General features: G+C 39.4%; 1 protein-coding gene across 2 annotated transcripts in view; it reads left to right on the forward strand.

Moving 5' to 3' along the window:
- Nucleotides 1-22,903, forward strand: part of LOC138703253 (ras-related protein Rab6) — a 195,936-nt gene that overhangs the window by 20,069 nt on the left and 152,964 nt on the right. For both annotated transcript variants that reach the window (XM_069830983.1, XM_069830984.1), the window contains exon 2: nucleotides 18,874-18,932. In XM_069830983.1, coding sequence (XP_069687084.1) covers nucleotides 18,874-18,932 — 59 coding nt within the window. The remainder of the gene's footprint in view (nucleotides 1-18,873; nucleotides 18,933-22,903) is intronic.

Consider the following 22,903-nt stretch of genomic DNA (forward strand, 5'->3'; position numbering starts at 1 on the left):
CAATTAACATTCAAAGCATCATTCAGAACATAGTAATCCGAATACACCTGCCTACCATAGAATTTACAATAGCTTGCATATATATACCACCCGACTTTGAATTAACGATACCTGAATTACAGTTCTTTGTAGATCAGCTCCCCGCCCCATTTCTCTTGGTGGGAGATTTTAATGCCTCCCATCACCGCTGGGGTTCAATGAATGACAATGACAGAGGGCATGTAATAGTGGAGATTTGTACCCGTCTTAATCTCATTACTCTTAATACAGGAGCAGCCACACATCAATCTCTCGCCCACGGCACCTACTCCATGATAGATCTGTCCATTTGTAGCCCAGTTTTGTCGGCGCACATGGAGTGGTCAGTCATCGATGATCTCCATGGAAGTGACCATTTTCCTATCCGACTTCGTCTCTCTGTATCATGTCCCACGGAGTCGCGCTGGTCTAACTGGGTTATAAAAAAAAGGCAGATTGGATTGGATTTGCCGAGTCCCTTTCGTTTAATAACAATGAAAATGACGACGTCGACTTAATCGTAGAGCACTTCTGTACAAATATCATACGGGCAGCAGAACTACATGTTCCTCGTTCCTCATCAACACCAAGACGTGTCCCTGTACCTTGGTGGACAGAGGGGTGTAGAGACGCTATCCTGGCCCGTAAACGAGCTCTACGACTCTTTCAAAGGCATCCAACGGAAGAGAACTTCATCCAATTCAAACGCTTCCGTGCCAAAGCTCGCCGCACCATTTGCGAAGCTAAGAAGGTGTCCTGGACGAAATATGTCTCTTCACTGAAAAAGACTGTCCCAGCCACAACCGTATGGGGAAAAGTCCGTAGGATAATGGGGAGACGTAATTCTGCTATTCCGGGTCTAGTACATAATGGCAATATGATAACCAATCATTTGGATATAGCTGGGCTCCTTGTTACATCATTCACGCATATCAGTAGCTCAGTCCATTATGAACCTAGATTTTTAAGAATTAAAGAGGCTGCAGAACGAAATGACATCTCGTTTATATCTGATAACACAGAAAACTATAATACTCCGTTCACGTTACAGGAATTACAGTCAGCACTAGACAAATCCCCTGACACATCTCCTGGCCCAGATAATATTCATAATCAAATGCTCCGAAATTTACCACCAGCTGGGAAGATATATCTTCTCTCTTTATATAATAGAATCTGGACAGAAAAATCCTTTCCATCTCAATGGCATAAAGCCATTGTAGTTCCTGTGCAGAAACCAGGAAAGGACCCATCCTTACCTAATAGTTACAGGCCTATCTGTCTCACCAGCTGCGTGTGTAAAGTTATGGAGAGAATGGTTAGTAATCGCCTAATGTGGTTCCTGGAATCAGAAAACCTCTTGTCTAAGATCCAGTGTTGTTTTCGTAAGCGCCGATCAACCGCAGATCACCTTGTTCGGCTGGAAGGAGCCATTAGAGACGCCTTCCTCAAGAAGGAGCACTTGGTAGCAATGTTCTTTGATCTTGAGAAAGCTTACGACACAACATGGCGTTATGGGATCCTACGCACTATCCACAACTGGGGTCCAAGGGGAAGTCTTCCTACTTTTCTGGCCAATTTTTTGGCAGAGAGGTATTTCCGTGTACGAATAGGTACCACACTTTCCAGTGAACATTTACAGGAAAATGGCGTTCCGCAGGGATCTGTACTGAGTGTTCTTTTGTTCTCCATTGCGATTAATGGTATAGCTGCTAACATAAGTCCTCACGTAACACCTCTTCTTTATGTTGACGACTTTAGTTTGTATTACAGCTCACGATATCTCCCATCCATTGGGAGACAACTGCAGCTAGCCATCAACACTTTGTCTGAATGGGCTATATGCAATGGGTTCAAATTCTCTACTGCAAAGACGCAATGCATCCACTTTGTTAACTCCCGTGGACTTCACCCACACCCGGAGTTACGTCTCAACGGAGTAGAGTTACACTATACAGACACTGCAAAATTTCTGGGCTTAATATTTGATTCTAAATTAAGTTGGGAGGCACACATACGGGATTTAAGGCGGCGCTGTGAAAAATCTTTGAATATCTTACGCATTCTGTCAGGGGTACATTGGGGTGCAGACCGCAAAACTCTTTTACGTATCTATCGTGCTGTTGTACGCTCAAAATTGGATTATGGTAGTTTTATTTATGGCTCGGCAAATAAGTCGAAATTGAAAATGTTAGATCCCATCCATCATCAGGGTCTAAGGCTTGCAACAGGGGCTTTCCGAACGAGTCGGATAGAGAGCCTCTACTGCGAGTCTGGGGAACCATCACTGTATCAGAGACGTAATGTGTTGTTGTGTTCCTATGGGGTAAAGCTCCGAGCCCAACCTGAGCACAACACATACAAACATTTTCATTCCATGGCTTTAGATTTCCGATACAGACGGGATCCACGGCGACCTCGTCCAGCTGGCGTCCGTTTCCGGGAGGGACTCTCAGAGCTGGACATTAGGCTGCCGAATATAAAGGTAATAGAATACCCGCCTACACCACCATGGATTATGAATCGTCCAAAATTCGACTTAAGTTTGAGCCAGTCTCCTAAGAATTTTACACCCAATTTTATTTATAGACAACGCTTTTACGAAATTTTATCTCAACTTCCTTATAATAGTATAATTTATACTGACGGATCCCGGGTGAATGATCGTGTGGGTTGCTCCTTCGTTGTCGACAGGCAGGTTTATAAATATAAACTGAGTTTGTATACCAGTGTTTTTACTGCCGAACTTTTACAGAGCTTTGTTATTTTTAATTCGACAACCTCGGGGTAGATTTCTAATCTGCTCCGACTCTTTGAGTGCAATCCAGTCTCTGCAATCATATTATTGCGATGATTCTCTCATTGTCCAAAATCCAGGTTTTCTTCCACTCACTCCTATCGTCGGGCTCCGATGTAGGAGTGGTGTGGGTCCCAGGCCATGTTGGAATTCCAGGTAATGAGACAGCAGACGCTGGAGCCAGAGACGCTGCTCTTAATGGCACACTGGTATACTGGCGAGAGGTGGCAAGATGTAGTGACTTACATAAGGAACTGTATTCGGAGAGATTGGGAAGAAAAATGGTCTGCACAAGCGGGTAACAAACTACGACCAATTAAAAATACAGTTCGAGAATGGGATTCGTCATCAAGAGCGTCACGGCGAGATGAAGTTATACTTACTCGCTTGAGGATTGGTCACTCGTTTGACACATAGTCACCTATTGTCTGGCGAACCTCCACCGGAATGTGACACTTGTCATGCCCTTCTTACGGTGGAACATTTTTTACTCCACTGTCGCAAATATGATTTGCCTCGACGTCAGTATGCAATACGTCCAACGTTACGTGACGCTCTTGGCAATGATTTTAATTGTGTCAACGCAGTGTTGAGGTATTTACGTAGCACGCAACTCGACAAGGTGATCTAAGTTTTAATGTCCTTTTAGCCCATTGTTATTTCTTCTCCAGACCCTTTACATCTGGAGATTATTTTAGTTACATTTCTTTTAATACACTTTATTACTCGGACCGTATACATCCGACTTTTAATGATTGTTGTTATAAAACACTGCCACATATTTCTTGTGGCAGTGTTTGTTTTATATTTTATGATTGTCTCACATTATCTTGGGACTACTACGTGTTCGTTTTAATGTTATTTTATATCAGGAGTCACCTTGTCCGTCCAATATTAGTGTGTTTTAATGTCAAAGTTTTTAGTCAGTGTGAATTTTAGTTATACAATAATTTAATTTCACCACACAAAAAGAAAAACAATAGGCATGGGTGCAAATAGCCATTGATGCTGACGCGCCCTTTAAATTTCACTATCTATCTATCTATCTATATCTATCTATCTATCTATCTATCTATCTATCTATCTATCTATCTATCTATCTATCTATCTATCTATCTATCTATCTATCTATCTATCTATCTATCTATCTATCTATCTATCTACCTACCTATCTGATTGTGGAATGAGTTCTGATCCTTGGCGAGATCTTCCCAGGTGTCAACAATTTGATTCCACAATTTGTCTCGAGTTTGAGGGCATCGGTGGGCATAGGTGGCTATTCTTCTCTTTTTCAATTCAGCCGATAAATGTTCGATGACATTCAAATCAGGCGACTTCGGAGGCCAATTAATGATTTCAATCTGGGGTCTCCTTTGAAACTATCTTTGAATGCTTGCGGCATAGTGCACGGGATGGTTATCCTGCTGGAACAGCAAAGTTCCTTCGGGAAAACATTCTCGGGCGGAAGGAAGGAATATATTTTCCAGATTGTGCTCGTAAGTTCGCGCATTAAACCGGCCATCGATGCGTTGTATAACTCCAGGTCCATCGTAAGACATCCACCCCCAACACGATATGCTAAAGCGCATCGATCTTTCACTTCGGTGCACATAGCACTGATCATGTCGGAGACCATCCTCACGATAGACACGGACAGGACCTTCGTAATCACTCGAGATGGTTGTTTCGTCGGAGAAAATTACATGTCTCCAATTGAAATCCATTCGATTGGTAGCGAAGGCAAGACGGTCGACAGCTTGTGCTTCCCCCAATATTTCCATTTGCGCAACCCTCCACCTCCTAATACCGCGGTTCCTCAACCTGCTGATCACAGTCTGTGAAGAACCGGGAAAGTTAGATGCTGCTCTTATTTCGTTAGCAGTCCGAAAGGGGTCCTGTCGAACTGTCTCGAATAAGAGAGCATCCTCTTCCAATGAAGAAATCCGCGGACGCCCAGGAATAGGGCGATTTTCGACCTCCCCTGAATTTTGTTAACGATGAACCCACCTCGCGGCTGTACTTCCAGGAACACTGACCAAACGGCCAATAGATCTAGCCCCATATCCAGCCTCAACTAGAGCTATAACGATGAGAAATGAGGGATGACGATAATACTTTAGTGTAGAAATGACTATTTAACCTGATATAGAATTATTGAAATAAGGGGCATCTTGCACATTAAGAGTTAATAAATCAACTCTAACTTAAATATTTAAATAACAGGAAGTCCAATTGTTTCGAAACTAATTAAATTAAATCTAATTACATTAACTAAACAAACCGCAAGTTTTGACATCACATTGCTACAGCTAAATTGTAGGTTATTGACATAAGCATTGAATAGGTCCGTACTTAAGCGTTGGACGACAAAACCAAACATCGAAAGCTCGAATCTTGCCGCGGAATGTAACTTCTTGCTTTTTATAATGTAAATCAGACCTATTTATTCATTTCTTACATTATTTATTAATATTTATAGCCAACATTGATTTTGTAAAGAAAAAACTTTAGGAATCTCATTTGGAATTTGTGATCTGTAGTGACATAAACATAGATTATCTCTCGGAACTTTTCCGTAAAAGTAAATTAAATTCACTCCATGAAACTGAAAACCTTAGTCGTAGAGTAATTTTCCCATCAGCATACAAGCTGAAGTAGCACAACCATTGATAAAAGTTTTGTACACAGAATTAGACTGAATTTCTATTCGACAGAATCTATAATCAATGGCTTGTCTGAACATGATAAACAAATCCTAAGTGTTTACAGTGTCACTGAACAATTTCAAAATATTAATTTAAAAACTAAAAGAGTCGTAAATGCTGTATCTAGTGATTATTTACATTTATGTCTACTAAATGAATCTTGCAAAAACGTGTATGATACTGGTACTACTGATATTAAGAGTAAATGTATTGTATTTTTCACTTAATCTCAGAATCACTTCAGTGGATGTTCTCCACTCAATGTTGTGAAAAAATTCAAAAGCAAAAAAAATGTAGGTAATGCAGCGACTTAAAAATCTCATGTATTAAAAAGAAGAATCTATATGTAATGAGTTGCAATGTAATGATCCTCATGTTCTTAAATACTATAAGAAGTACAATGTAATTTATCAAAAATTATGAAAGAGGGAAATAGAATACGTTTGAATAGAAAAGTACAAAATTCAGATAATGCAATTAAAGCTATTCGGAATATTATTAAAGTTAAACTTGTAAATATCCTAAGAAAGAAAATATTTTTTCATTAAAACCAGTGATTATAAAGTAGTGGATCCCAAATCTATTGCAAATTCTTTTAACGTCTTATAGTATATAGTACAGAAATATTGACAACTTAAACATTCAAGATTTTGCAAAAGATACTGCAATTGGTTACTTAACAGATGTATTTAATAATTAGTAGGATTAATATATGTAATTAGTCAATAACTGCAGCAGTGTTTTTTCATTCAATCATAACGTGAATAAAATTGAATGCACATTAAATTAAACACTATTGCAAACACGTAGATAAAATAGTTAAAATCAACTGAAGGGGTGAGAATGAAATAATCCAAAGCACACTTTTAACAAAAATTGTTTTGTGCGAATGCATTTCTTACACACATGGGAAAGCTACTAATAAAATATTGTAATAATTACTTAGCAAATGACATAACCTAAGGACTCTAAACCTTTGTAAAAGTTTGTCTATGTGGCTTAGGAATATTTTTAAATTTCATTTTAATTGTTAGTTTTTAATATATATGCACTTACATTGTATGTGTGTGTGTATAAATGCATTCATTAGATTAACGTTTATAATAATATAACTTGTAATTTTGTATTGTCTGTGATCATTAACACTTAATCTGAGGACTTTGTAAAACTCTATTTCAACGTTATTTAGACAAAAAAAAAATCGTTGATGTAGACTAAGAATTGAACTTGCTCTCTTCTACACAACATGCAGAAATCTTAGCGTCCGAGCTATTGAAACGACACGAAAGCTTTCCTTTCTGTGCGGAGTGTCGATCTAGTTATGAAGGTCCATTGTCGATTTAACTACACGATTTATATATATATATATATATATATATATATATATATCTTTTATTTACGTAATATTCCGGTCGAGGTGGGTTCCTCCAAGTGGTGACCGGGGGGTGCAATGGTGGCTCTCATGCTCTTCTTTTCGGCCATTTTTCGTCCTATCACCAACCACTCCTCTTCGTTCTCTGTTCTTTTTATCACTATTTCTCTCCGCCGGCCGCCATTGCATGCGGAACGCCCACCACATCATCACAGCCATTTTCACCTCTCCATCCCCGCTGTTTTTGTTCTTGCCACGTCCGCCACCATGACGGGATTTGTTAACAATGCCTGATGAGGCTTTATTCTTCTTCCCCTTCTAATTCTTATATCTATTATTAGGTTAAGTTTCTTAGGTTTATAACTCCCGTCTCACCAGCGGGGATCTTTCCTATCTCCGTGGTCCTGTCCCACGGTTTCGAGCGCGACTTACAACGTGTGTGGCCCGACAGGGCGCCCAGCAACGAAGCAATAGTGGACCCTTCATACTGCCCCTATATGCAAGTCTAGGTGCGGAGCCCGGACCAGTAGTCATGTACACTCACGTGGAGCCCCAATGGGGGCCCGGAGCGACTTAAACGTCCCGGTGACCGATTCTGCTCGCCGGGGCGGATATATCGCTCCGACGTGTTACCGCTGACGTATGGGTGTCGCAGTGTAATCAACCACAAGTCCCCTGAAGCTGCGTGCGGTCTCGGATTGCTCCGGCTTTGGGAGGGTCGGTCGGAGTTAGCCGCAGTAGTCTGGCACTTGTATTCAGTGTAGAGTGGGGAGCCACGGGCGGTTATTCCCGTGGTAGGGGCATAAAACTGCGACACGCCTCTGGTGTAAGTCTTGCCATTAGGTATGTAATGACCAGTTTGAAGGGTAACTTGCGTGAACATAAGACAGGAGAAAGTACGACTGGTGGTCATATGACGAAAATTGCTATGGAATTGGACCCTGAGAATGTTACTGTAAAAGTGCCGCCTCCATAGTTTATCAGTATCACATTGGACGGAACGGAAAAAAACTATGAAAGTCATTAGTCCATTCTACGTGAGACGTGCGCTCGATGGACTCGTTGGAAAGGTCAGAAATGCAACTGGACTCCGCAACGGTAGTCTCCTCGTTGAGACTGCATCTCCAAAACAGAGTGAGACGCTGTTGAAAGCAAAGTTGCTGGGGTCATACCCCATCAGAGTTGAACGACACTCCTCGCTTAACACCACGCGAGGAGTTGTGCATACAGATTCTCTAGATGGTCTATCAGATGAAGAGATCCAATTAGAGCTGGCGGAACAGTCCGTGTCCAAGGCTTACCGTTTAATACGGAAGCGGGACGGACGGACTGAACCCCTGAGCACAGTCTTTCTGACCTTTGAAACGTCTCTCTTGCCAGAATATCTCTTTGTTGGGTACGAGCGTGTCCCTGTGCGTGCGTATGTGCCGAACCCAATGCGGTGCTTTAGGTGCCAACATACGCAAAAACGTTGCACAAACAATATCATCTGTGCAAAGTGCGGCGGTGCAGACCATGGGGATTCCCCATGTACTGGCGCCAAGCACTGTGTGAATTGTTCTGTGGACCATGCTTCAAATTCTAAAAACTGCCCAAAGTATATGCTGGAAAAGACGATTCAAGAGCTTCGAGTCCGGGAAAATATTAGCTTCTTTGAGGCACGTAAGCGTATTTTAGATAAAGAAAAGAAGGCAACTGAATAGTCCTATGCGTCTGTACTGCAGAGAGCAACAGAGGGAATCGATGCCACCACACAAACGCCACCTCTTACAAACATACCTGGGAAGCGAATTGAGATCGCAACCCAGACGTATGTAGACGCCGCTACTCAGACTGCTGAGTCAGACGACACTTGTGGACTTGACATCAGGCCTTACGTCCCTAAGAAAATTATTGCTATGACAGCAGAGAAGGATTGTAGGCCTAGTAGAACACCAGAACGTCGCACTCCTAGTTCGGGTGGCAGGTCGAGATCACGTTCTCGATCACGTCCTCGATCAAGATCGCGATCAGGAGTGCGACGAACTGCAAGTGAGTCGCCGGAGTCGAAGACAAAGCAGTCGCAGGCAAAAGCATCTTCCCATAGAAAGGAAAAGAAGAGAAGATCCCCTGTTAAGCCACCATCATGATATAGCTCCTCTTGATGACTGATATTGTACAGTGGAATGTGAACGGTGTACGCAGCAGATATACAGAACTACAGCAATTGATCTATCATGAAAACCCTGCTATTTTATGTCTCCAGGAGACACACCTTCGGCCCGAAAACTCCCTAAGTATCTCGGGATACTACGTTCACCGGTACGATCACCTTGCCGGTATTCGTGCCAACGGAGGTTGTGCTCTCCTATTCCGCCAAAGTATCTTTTCCTCTGTTATCAACATCAACAGCCCACATCAATGCATAGCCGTTCGAGTCACTCTACCTTCCATCCAGTTCTCAATAGTCTGTATATATACCCCCAGACACACCTTTCACAGTGCATGACATTGAAGACATTTTCTCGCAGGTACCTGCTCCATATCTAGTAGTGGGGGATTTTAATGCATCCCACCACTCATGGGGCTCAAATTCCGATGATGACAGAGGAAATAAAATAGCAGAGGTATGTACCCGTCTAAATCTTGTTACCCTGAATTCAGGGGAAGCAACACATCGCTCCTTAGCTTACGGTACATACTCCATGATAGATATCTCCATTTGTAGCCCAGTTTTGTCCACGCATTTCGAATGGTCTGTGATTCACGACCTACATGGTAGTGACCATTATCCCATTCGAATGCGTATGTCCGCTTTACGTCCGGCGGAATCTCGATCTCCAAACTGGGTTCTTAAAAAGGCGGACTGGGTCGGATTTTCGGAGTCTATATCATTCGATGATAACGGACATGAAAATGTGAACTCCGTAGTAGACCATTTCTCAAATGTGGTTATAAAGTCAGCGGAATTATCTATCTCCCAGTCGTCCTGCAGGCCAAAACGCTTCTCTGTCCCCTGGTGGACGGATGCCTGCAGAGATGCAATCCGTGACCGCAAACGTGCTTTACGCCAATTTGAGCGCCATCCGATCCAAGAATATTTTGTCCAGTTTAAACGTCTTCGAGCCAAAGCTCGTCGCATTGTGTGCGATGCTAAGAAGACGTCCTGGACAAATTACTTCAGTTCATTGAAACACAACGTCCCATCTAACACCATATGGGACAAAGTCCGTCGAATAATGGGGAAACGTAGTTCTGTAATTCCGGGACTTCTAAACAATGGAGTAACGACCACCAGTCCAATAGACATTGCTGAAATATTTGCTACCACATTTTCACAAATAAGCAGCTCAAATAATTACGACCCGGAATTTCTGAAAATCAAAGATACTGCTGAAAAACGAAACCTAAATTTTCAATCTGACAACACTGAAGACTACAATGCACCGTTCACATCCGAGGAGCTGGAGGCGGCACTAGACACATCCCCTGACACCTCCCCTGGCCCTGATAACATCCATAACCGCATGCTTCGTCATCTTCCACCAGCTGGAAAATCCTTTCTTCTGTCTATGTACAATAGAATCTGGACTGAGGGTGTATTTCCATCTGCTTGGCGTTCTGCCATTGTAATTCCAGTCCAGAAACCGGGAAAGGACCCTTCTTTACCTGGCAATTACAGGCCAATCTGTCTCACCAGCTGTGTGTGCAAGGTTATGGAAAAGATGATAAGCAAACGCCTGATGTGGGTACTCGAATCGGGAAACCGATTATCTAACATCCAATGTGGTTTTCGCAAGCGCAGATCCGCCGCAGACCATCTTGTTCGGCTGGAGAACGCCATTAGAGATGCTTTCCTCAAGAAGGAACATCTTGTGGCGGTCTTCTTTGATCTAGAAAAGGCTTACGATACCACGTGGCGTTTTGGAATTCTGCAAACCCTGTATGACTGGGGACTTCGTGGCAGTCTGCCAACGTTTATTGCAAAGTTCATGGCAGAGCGGTATTTCCGAGTTCGAGTAGGCACCACACTTTCTAACGAACATCTCCAAGAAAATGGCGTTCCGCAGGGGTCTGTATTAAATGTTCTTCTTTTCTGCATTGCGATCAATGGCATTGCCCACTGTGTAGGTAACCGAGTATCTTCTCTCTTGTACGTTAATGACTTCAGTCTATATTACAGTTCCCGATACCTCCCATCTATCGGTCGACAGTTGCAACTGGTCATCAATGTGCTATCGGAGTGGTCTCTTCGCAATGGCTTTAAATTCTCCACTCAAAAGACGCAGTGTGTCCACTTCTACAACCAACGTGGACTCCATCCACATCCTGAACTGCGTCTTAATGGAGTGGAGTTACAATATACAGACACTGCGAGGTTTTTGGGCCTTATCTTTGATTATAAATTAACGTGGGAGGCGCATATCCTTGATTTGAGAAGGCGTTGTGAAAAATCTTTAAACATTTTACGCCTTTTGTCAGGGGTTCGCTGGGGTGCAGACCGCATAGTGTTTTTACGTCTATATCGTTCTCTTATCCGTTCAAAGCTGGATTATGGCTGTTTTATCTATGGCTCAGCAAATAAATCTAAGCTAGGTTTCTTAGACACTATCCATCATCATGGGATACGACTCGCTACAGGTGCCTTCCGAACGAGTCGGATAACGAGCCTGTATTGTGAAGCGGGGGAACCATCACTGTATCGGCGACGTAATGTCCTGTTGTGCTCATATGCGGTTAAACTCCGCTCGCAGCCTGAGCACAATTCTTTCGACTCTTTCCATCATTCGTCTCTTTACGGCCGATACAGTGAAAATCCACGGAGACCTCGTCCAGCAGGTGTGCGATTCCGTGAACTGCTCTCTGAGCTCGACGTCGATCTACCATCCGTTCGCACACTCCACCGTGGATTATGCGACGCCCCATGTTTGATGTAAGCCTGAGCCAGAGTTTTAAGAATTTTACACCAGCTTTTGTTTATAGACTTCGTTTTAGTGAACTTTTATCCCGATATCCAAATTATTCTTTAGTTTATACTGACGGATCCCGAGTAAATGATTGTGTTGGTTGCTCCTTCGTTGCAAATGGACAGATATTTAAATATAAACTGAGCGAATATACCAGTGTTTTTACTGCAGAATTATATGCTTTTTACAGAGTTTTATTGTTTTTAATTCTAGAACCTCGGGGCAGATATCTAATTTGCTCCGACTCTTTAAGTGCCATTCAGTCTTTGCAGTGTCTCTATCCAGAGGATCCCCTTGTGTTAAGAACTCAGCAGCTGTTCCACACACTCCTAAGCTGATTGCGAGATTGGAGTAGTGTGGATTCCTGGCCATGTCTGAATTCGTGGGAATGAGGCCGCAGATGCTGCAGCCAAAGATGGTGCCACGAATGGCACTCTGGTATATTGGCGCGAGAGGTGGCAAGACTTACAAAATTATTTGAAATGTAGAATATGGTGGCAATGGGAAGGAGAATGGTCTGCACAAGAGGAAAACAAATTACGAAGAATAAAGAATACTGTTCGAGTTTGGGATTCGTCCACAAGAGCGTCACGACACGAAGAAGTTTTACTGACCCGGTTGAGGATTGGCCACTGTTATCTGACACATGGCCATCTTGTACGTGGCGAGCTTCAGTCGGAGTGTGATCTATGCCATGTTCCACTTACGGTGGAACATTTTTTATTACATTGTAGAAAATATGACCGTGTCCGTCGGCAATATGGAATTCGGCCGACTCTTCGTGACGCTCTTGGAAATGATTTTAATTGTACAAATGCAGTCCTGAGATTTTTATCGAGTACTGGACTTGACAGGGTAATTTAGTTTTTGACCCGTTTTAATTATCCTCCGGACCCTTTACATCCGGAGGTTACACTTGTTATTTAGTATATAAGTTTTTTTTTAACAAACTTGACATTCGGACATTTTACATCCGAGTATTTTAGAAATACGCCAGATAACTTATTTATGGTAGCATTTGTATTGTTATTTTGTCTCTTTTTAAATACTAGTTAAGGTCAGATTTTTATAATGTTTTATGCATCACCCTGCTGAAACTGCATTTGTATACCTCATTTTAATCGTGACAGCGTTTTTTTAGTTCTTTAAGCATTCTGATTATTGTATAGTCTCTGTTCTGTAAAGAATTTTAGATAAGGGCGCAAATAGCTATAGATGCTGACGCGCCCTTTTTAAACCCCACTAACTAACTAACTTTACGTAATATTATCATATTTTTTGCAGTTTTTGAAATGAATTTCGAAACGATGCTAGTAACAAACCAAATAACCTGAATTTAAGTAACTCAATATTCGTTATCTTTTGTATCAGTGCTCTGGTCTCCGATCATGCGCAGTGCCTTACATCTGAGACTTAGGAATATTCAATCGTCTCATTCTTTTCCAGGGAAACTGTACAAAGATTGAAGATTGTGGCTTAATATGGCACCACAAAAGGTTACATTACAACAAAGAATTTATCTTGTCGAGTGTTACTTGATAGTGAAGAATCATGGAACAGTGCTACGACGTTTTGCAACACAATTTCCTGGTGTTCCCATTCCACAAAGGACGACTGTATTAAACCTGATAAAAAAGTTTAGAGAAATGGAGTCAGTTCTGAATAAACGTGGAAAGAGGAACCCAAGTATACTTACTGAGGAAAAACTCGATGAAATAGGAGAAAAGTTAGAACATTCTTCTCGAAAATCTCTCCGCCGTCTCTCACAAGAAACAGGCGTTTCGAAAACCACAGTATTTAGAGCCACTAAAATTCTTAAAAATAAGCCCTACAGAGTGACAGTAAAGCATTAATTACAGACTAGAGATAATGTGAGTCGTGTGAATTTTTGTGACTGGGTTTTACAAAGTGTTGCTGATGGCGTAGTGGATTCTACAGTAATTATTTATTTTCACAGATGAAGCATGGTTTCACTTGCATGGCCATGTTATAACGCAAAACAATAGACACTGGAGTACAGAAAATCCTCATCTCATTCATGAAACTCCTTTTACGTGATGATAAGGTTGGTGTATGATGCGCTATAACTGCATATAGGATTTATAAGCCCAATATTTTTTTTGACGATTCAATGGTGACAGATACAGAACACAGATACTCAACCCATTTTTTGAACAGTTAACTGATATCGAGTGTCAGAGTGCTTTTTTTCCAGCAGAATTCAGCAACTGCTCATACAACAGCCAAAACATTGAATATCATAAGCAAAATATTTGAGGACAGGGTTATTAGTAGAGGATTATGGCCCTCTAGGTCCCTCAATTTGCCAGCCTGTGATTTTTATTTATGGGGAAATCTAAAACATAAAGTAGGTATACAAATAAAATCTGCACACAATCTGTGAGTTAAAAGACAGTATTGTACGAGAAATCAGTAGAATTACAGAAGACGAACTTGCACGTGTAAATGCAGATTTCCTTAAGAGATGTATTCCAGCAGAGGGACATCATTTTCAACACCTTCTGTAGTCAAGGTTAGTAAACAATATGAATACTGTAATTTTAATAGCTGACCCTAGCGAAAATTGGAGAAGTGTTGAAACATTTGGGAAAAGAGAACAATCTCGAGAGGAAGTGCGACGGCACATTTTTTCCCCACTTTAAATTCTTACTAGATTTACTGAATTTAAGTAGTAAAATTTGGTTTTGCTATTTAAGCAGAGTGGATAGTGATGAACAAGTTTGGAAAGCCAGTATGTAAGGAATAGATGAGGAGGACAACCGAGAACAGAATGGAAAGGATACATAGAAAAAATGAGTAAACAGCAGAGGAAAGACCCTGCAGGAAACAAAAAGATTCACACAAGATAGGGTAAAATACAGGAAATAGATCACGACTGTCTGAGGAATAAAATACTGATAATAAAATTACTGATTTAGGTATTTCGTCATGCATGTACTCATATGCTGCTTGAGAGAGCTTTTGAATTTTAATTCTAATGATATTAGGTGTGAAGGAATAGATGGTGCTGAAGCAGGTTTTTGCAAAATTTCGTGTTACTTCGCCATCATTTATACCAGTTCTCTCAACCTTCACTCATTGTCACTAAGCAATGATAAAATTTCTGGCCTTGACAGCCAGTACTATAGTGCGAAGTAGAATTGAGAACCGGTTTCACAAAACTCAACATCTACAAAATTAAGATTTTTCAGGAAACACATTTTTATGAATAATAACCAAGTTTGAGTTTTTGAAATGGACAAAATTACGTTTTATTATTGTTATATACTGTACTCCAACCAGGAGAAAGTCTCAGGAGAATGAGACACAGCGGGGTAATGCTATGAATGAATGTTGTCATAAGGTCACACATGTGGGTACACGCATCTCCATTGGCTAACTCTCAAAGCACAAACGATAACACTGATACACACATATTTATACTACCCTAGTTACAAAATTAGATCACGGTTAATCTCCTGATCTTTTAATTCCTTCATATGGGAAATAACATATGCAGGAGACCGTATGTTTTTTAAACTGACGTTATACCGGTAATGTTATCTATCTGGTAATGTTATCTATCTACTTCGCTCCAATAGATGACGCAATAGCAAGCACATTCCTTTCACGGTTAGTCTCCTGATTGGAGAACAGTAGATGTTGTTGTTGTTTGCTAATGCTAAATTTCTGACAATGAAATCATTAATTCTCTCGCTCTCCAATATTTTTCACTCAAGGACGCCAAGTTGGTAATGGCTGGGGAGTGTTGAAGATGATTTTGATCCATTTCCTCTTAAAGATCACATAAGGGGCAGAGTGGTGTGGAGATGCTTGGTCCATAAACAGTTTAAAAATTGCAACTGCGTTTTTCCTTGAGTATCCAGGGACGTTTTGGGTTAAGACAGATTTCCACCTTTTATTTTTGGAAATTTGGAGATGATGATTTGTTATAATTTTGTGGTTTTGTGAAGTAATTATTCTTTTTGTTGTATAATAGGATAATTGTGTAGCAGGTTTCTGAATAGTACCACAGCCCTTTTTGGCAAGATAATCAGCAGCATTGTTGCCAGTCAATCTGCAGTGTGCTGGTGTACATTGAAAAACTATTTTTTTCTTTAGATTTTTGAGGTGAAATAGGCATTTCCAGCACTCAAGAATTTGTTGACTTTTTGATGTTAAACTGGATGTTATAGCTAAAATGGCTGCTTTTGAGTCAGAAAGAATTACTGCTTGCTCTGTCCACACCACTGTCAGCGCGTCTGATCATGAAACCAGGTGGCTCGGGTTCGAATCCGGTCGGGGCAAGTTACCTGCTTGAGGTTTTTTCCGAGGTTTTCCCTCAACCCAATATGAGCAAATACTCGGTAACTATCGGTGCTGGACCCCGGATTCATTTCACGGGCATTATCACCTTCATTTCATTCAGACGCAAAATAACCTGAGATGTTGATACAGCGTCATAACATAACTCAGTATAAAAAAGTATTGTTGATAGCGGATTGGTTGTGGCTTATTGGAATTTCGTACATTAATTTTGCCTGATATTGTAGAAAAACGGCTGATTTTACTAATAATATGCACGAAAGTGAAGTATTTAAAGAAATACATTAACATTTTACCAACAACCAAAAATGTATTTAAAAATAGGCTTAAGGACCTTACTAATAGACGGTAATTATACACAGTATTTAAAGGGTGTAAATGATATGTTGTTATTGAAGTGTTGTATCAGTGAAGAATTATGTTGTGTCAGTGAAGTGTGCTGTATCAGCGAAGAAGTATGTCGTGTCAGTGAAGTGTGCTGTGTAGGCCTAAGTGAAACGTGTTCCTGTCAGTGAAGCTTTATAGTTTATAGTGGCAGTGCATAGTATTTGAACAGTGAAATGTTTTTGAAGTGTTAGTGAAATCAGGATATAATCAGTGAAATGTGTCGTAGTTCCATTGCAGTGAGTGAGTTAGTTGACAGCGAAATGAGTGTAATTTGAAAGGTACTTATGCAGATATGAACATATACTCGTGGGTTTTAGTTCGATCTTAGTTTTAAGATACAAATTAGATTTATTTCAAATGTTATTTTAAGTGGTCGTTTCATTTAATTTAGTATATTCCCTGTTGTTGTTGTTGTTATTATTATTATTATTATTATTATTATTATTAATTATTAGTATTAATTATTAGTATTATTATTAATTGTATTTTTAATTAATAAGTTTATTATTGTCATTATTGAATGTACAGTAATTAGTTACCACTGCCACCGGGTATATTCCCACTGCAGTGTGAACAAATACATACATATATGTGGTTGCTAGGATACGAAATCGTGATAAAAAACATATGGATACCAAGGATTAGAAGTCTATATCGTTTTACAACAGTGAATGTTAACTGGTTGAACCACTACTTATTTGGTCCAGAGAAAGTGGAGAGTAGGTGCTATTAAGAATATTTGAAAATTGAAAGCGTTGGTGTGGGATCGCGGCTATCAATGTGACATTGGAGAAGATGAGATATTCACTTATCTATGGTGTCGAAAATTATGGTTGAGATTATGGATCGCATCATGGACAAAGCTCCATTATGGATCAGTTTCCACAAAATGACATTATGAATTAGCCTATGATGTGGAACATGTCGAAAAACCTGTAGCATTGTAGTGAAATAAACATTAATTAGAAGTAATGAAATGTAATTCAACAGATACGTTTAGGGAACATTGACTTCTCGTACTAACCTATGCCCACTATTGCTTTTTAACAACGTTATCACGTGCGAGGTTACCTACCATTATTTGAATTTGTGACAGCGAGATATCTGGTGAGATTTGCCATGAAATTGCCGGGCATTCATTTGCCTTACAGTTGGGGAAAGCCTTGAAAAGACCCCAATCAGGTAAACAGCCATAAACAGCCCCAAGCAGGATTTAAACTCTCGCGCAGCCTCAGAACATGGGTGCATCTCGCTCCGTCTGAATTATGCCGGTAGCCTTTTGTTCTGGGCAGACACTCAAAATATCTTAGGTGATGAAGGAATAGCTTATAGGCCTACCTGTACTTTTAAACATATTTTTTTAGTAATTCAGTGGTTAAATACTATATTAGGTTCAAATATAGAAAATAATATGACTTTTTAAAGCTCTTGATAAAATTTTAATAAGCGAAGTAAATATCTGATTTTATACACTTGTCACACTTCCAAAATCTTCATATTTAAACTAATCTTCTGTTCGTAACACTAATAAGCAGTAATAAGCAATATTGATTGAAAAGTAAGACTTTGTAAGTTTTCAAATCGTAGTATGTGCACGAAGGACATTTTATTCATAGCCTATGACATTGAATATTTAAGAAGATTGAAGATATGAGGCGTGTAAGACTTAATTTCACATACCAATGTTCTGCATATGCATGGCCCTTGTAATTTTATCCGAAACATAAATATACAATAGATAAGATTTTGTATATTACTACTGCTGCTATAAAACAACTGTTATAGTTATACTACTGCTACTACGGAGTCCTCCGTGTATGACGCAACGTGACGTACAGAAGCGTTGCTGCCCACAGTGCGCCTGTCGTACGTTCCGTATTTGTGTGCGTTTCATGCGTGCAATTCATCTCAGTGTCTTGTAAGTTACGTAAGGAATTATTCGTGCACAATGTAATACAAGCTATTGTGTTTCTTCTAATTGTTGGAGAACACCGAAAGAATTAAATCATTCGTACTAATGTACAGTAGGTAGTGCAAGCTATTGTCTTTTATTTTCATTTTTTTAGAGTGATGTATAGCATATTGCAGCTAGTTTTTGCAGGTTTAAGTTATGTAAAAATAGAAAAGTCGTTTAAAAATTTCGCTGTCTTGGTTGTTGTGGTGCTGCCTATTAATCAGTAAAAGTATAGAAACACATTATAAATTTGTAGATATATGAAATACATTGCGGCCTTTTTTATGATGTAACAATTTTGTTTAGAGACAACCTTTTATTAGATATAGAACTAATTTTAACTAATAAATGTTTTTACTTTGTTTCAGTTGGAAAAACATCTCTAATTACGAGATTTATGTATGATAGTTTTGATAATACATACCAGGTAAGACAAATTTTTATAATTTCTCAAAATTTATACAGAAATTAGAGTATCTACAGTAAAACCTCGTTAATTCGCTCATACTTATAACGCTATCCTATTCATTACACTGGAGGGTTTTTTCAGGTTGAAGATGAAACTTCTTTCTTGCACTCGTGGTGTAATGACCCTGAGTACAGTCACCGCAATTCAAAGCATGCTTTTTATATGGTCCCTGGACATTTCACATATTATCCTGCATAATTTTACCCTCTTGTAAATCCCGTTTGTAGAGCTTATTTTCGGATCGGAAATGAGTAAAAAAAAAAAAAAAATCCGTATAAATTGCGAAACTTTTGACCCACATTTCCACAAATTATTCGGAAGTAAAAAGGACGCCATAAAGAGTTATCAACTTACCAACCTCTGAAGACGGAATAGACCAAATGCTTAAACTCTGAGGATGATTATGATGATGAACAACAACGAATTACGAAAAATCAAAGAATTTTTTTTATGAAATGAGCTCATATTTGCATTTTGAACTGTAACTAATATAGACTACAGTATAATATCGTCGTCGTTCCTGCAATAACTCCTATATGCAAAATATAAAATTGTTCAGTAGGAAAGAAGACACATTTATTCATTCATTCTATGGTAGTAGTGCATAGGGGATTGTGAATTCTCACATTTTCGAAATAAAGAAATTTAATTGCGTATAGGAGATTTTATTATTTTAAATTATTTAATAGAGCAAACATCTGAAAATTGATAAATATGTCACATAAGAGTTATTGCAGGAACGATATGTTTCCTGTGTAGTGATGTTTAAATTGTTTTCCCCATTTCATAAATCATTTCCCGCCCGTAATGCTGTCTCGCTTACGACGCTTTAAGGCCACAGTCCCTTGATGAGCGTATTAACGGGGTTATACTGTATTTTGTGTAAACTTTTATATCTACATAGGCTAATAATGACAAAATTATTGATGTAATATTTATGAATTCTATTGAAATAATATTTATGAATTTAATGAGTAATTGCGTGAGTTCCAACTTAAAAGTTCATAAAATATACAGAATTTTAAGTTACAAATTGTAACAAAGAATATTCTCAGATGTATTTGTTGTTATGCATAAACTTATTATTGTATTCAGAATTTAGTTATTGATTTTATGAAAACTGAATCACTTATCTGTGAACTTGTTACAGTTAACCTGACGCAATTATTCTAATTTTGTAATTTACTTCATTATCGAGTTATGTTTCTAACTTCCTTCGTTGCATTAGGTGTACAGTTACCAACATAAACATACAGTTTCAAAAAATTATGGTGAACTCTTTATACATACGTTTTGAAACCTGCATTTTAACCATTTTAAGTTTTTATAACAGCAAAGTGCAAATTTCAATTCACGTACCCAATATACAGAAGTGGATACATTATTAGACTAACTATACTTACAAGGTAAGGGTTTCGGTTCGAACAAGAATTTTTTATTAAAAATTTGTGCAGAGGCTTACCTCTCAATGGTGATAAAGACTGTAAAAGCATTCATTTGTGTAACTCTTCGTTTAGTTGGTGTTGGTCAATACGCTTCTTCAAAAGTGTACATGAGGATTCTTTATAAAATGCATGAAACAGCATGGAGCAGAGCAATAACCACAACACGCAAAAGCAACACCAGAACACACTTGTGAATCACACTCCATTGCTGAAAACTCAAATGCCACTTGAATTATATTTTTGAAATCCGAGACTTGTTCAGGATTCATGTAACCAGCTGACTGCCAGAAATACTGAAGTATAGGCCAGTATACTGGAGCAGAAACTGGTTATGAACAACAGAGTGCATTTTCATTATAAACACTCTATTTCCCAATTTAAGTTCTGGATACTCAGCAAGAGTCCTTATGTAGTCTGTTATCCTTCGAGCATATATTTTGTATCTTCTAAAGAAATATACATCCAGAGGCTGGATATATTTAGTTGTTTTAGGTTGAATGATCATACATTCTATGTCCTTGCCTTAGAATTCATTTATCGAGGTTGTGACCTTGTGCGCACTCCATGAATCACAGAACAGTGTAGGCTATATAGTATTTCCATCACCAGCACTAGCACCACACTCTTGATTTTGAATAATATTGCGACTCCTTCGCCTTTCTCAACATCTTCATCGTCCACTGTCCTGTCCAGTGTTATTTCGTTGGTAAGATAAAATTGATTTTCCTGTTTCTGAACTATTAAATTAATCAAAAACAACACAAGCATGTGGTCTTCTTTACCGACAGTGTCCCTTTTAGGATACATTCTGGTCAGTTTAGGTGTCAGTATATTAAAAAAATTCCATTACTCCCAATTCAATTAACAAGTCTTTGCTATTTTCATTCAATGTAGGTACAGTTGTCAAAAGAAAAAGTGGCCGCTCTCTTGAAGCAAAGTTCCCTTCGGATATCTTCCCTACAATTCGGAGACAGGCGATGTTACATGTTGTTGGACCACGTTGCCTGATATCTACAGTTATAAAGTATTCTATGTTTTACTTGATAGTGTAATGGTAGCGTTCCAGCCTCTTATTCGTGACTTCCTGCGTTCGAATACTACCTGGTGCTTTTTATGTTCTGTTTTGTTTTGTTTTTTTGTTTTTTTTTTTTGAGAGAGAGAGAGAGAGACAAAATACACATAATTGCTCCTTTCTCTTTTACGATTATTTTAGTAATTAACATCAGGCCGATTAATGTATTATACCATGACTTTATCATTATGGCATTGTGGCTGCAAATGGAAAGAAAAAAGATTTTATTCTCAACAAAAATATTTTTCGTGGCATAAACAAAACAAACTTACTGGCGTCTGTCTTAGAACATTCAAACAATTAAGGGTTCAAAAAACAAAACAAAAAACCAGGATTCAATACTTAATCTATCTTCCCTTTATCTCGATCACATCTTGCAGTCGAGTGGGCATGGAATCGACTAGTGTTTGCAAATAGCGACTGTTCTTAGACACGGCATTCCAGGCATTCTGAACTTTCATACATGTGTTCTGCCCATGGGCAGGTCTTTCATTGCAAATCCAGCATTCTCCAATCTTTCCTATTTTCTGCCTTCCTCTTAGTCTCCGCATATGATCCACATATCCTAATGTGTATTATTCTTCTCAACCACAGACCCAACCAATCCCTTTTTCTCTTTCTAATCAGTTTCAGCATCATTCTTTCTTCACCCACTTTTTCCAACACAACTTCATTTCTTATTCAGTCTGTCCACTTCACAAGCTCCGTACTTCTCCACATCCACATTTCAGTTTTTTTTATTGGGTTATTTTACGACGCTGTATCAACATCTAGGTTATTTAGCGTCTGAATGAAATGAAGGTGATAATGCCGATGAAATGAGTCCGGGGTCCAGCACCGAAAGTTGCCCAGCATTTGCTCGTATTGGGTTGAGGGAAAACCCCGGAAAAAACCTCAACCAGGTAACTTGCCCCGACCGGGATTCGAACCCGGGCCACCTGGTTTCGCAGCCAGACGCTCTGACCGTTACTCCACAGGTGTGGACTCCACATTTCAAATGCTTCTATTCGTTTCTCTTCATTTCGTCGTAATGTACATACAATGCCACACTCCATACAAAGCACTTCACTAGTCTCTTCCTTAGTTCTTTTTCCAGAGATCCGCAGAAGATGCTCCTTTTTCTATTAAAAGCTTCCTTTGCTCATGTTTGCAGTTGTTCTTGGGAATGATAAATGCGGTAACTTCCCGTTGCTTTCCGCACACCACTGTCTCTTTCGCATCTTATTAGATCACAGGAAGCCCAAGCGTGGAGATGAGGAGAGTGGATTTGACTAATTGGGCCCTCCAGACTTCACCGAAATTCACCGCAAGGGTTAAATATTAGTTATATCAGGATGTTTGACCCGATCAGAGACCGGGAAATTCCAATTAGCTTTTGCCCCACGCATCCTGGACTAGCTTCTACAAATCAT

The sequence above is a fragment of the Periplaneta americana genome, chromosome 7 (genome assembly GCF_040183065.1).
Source record: "Periplaneta americana isolate PAMFEO1 chromosome 7, P.americana_PAMFEO1_priV1, whole genome shotgun sequence".
NCBI classification, from domain to species: Eukaryota; Metazoa; Arthropoda; class Insecta; order Blattodea; family Blattidae; genus Periplaneta; species Periplaneta americana.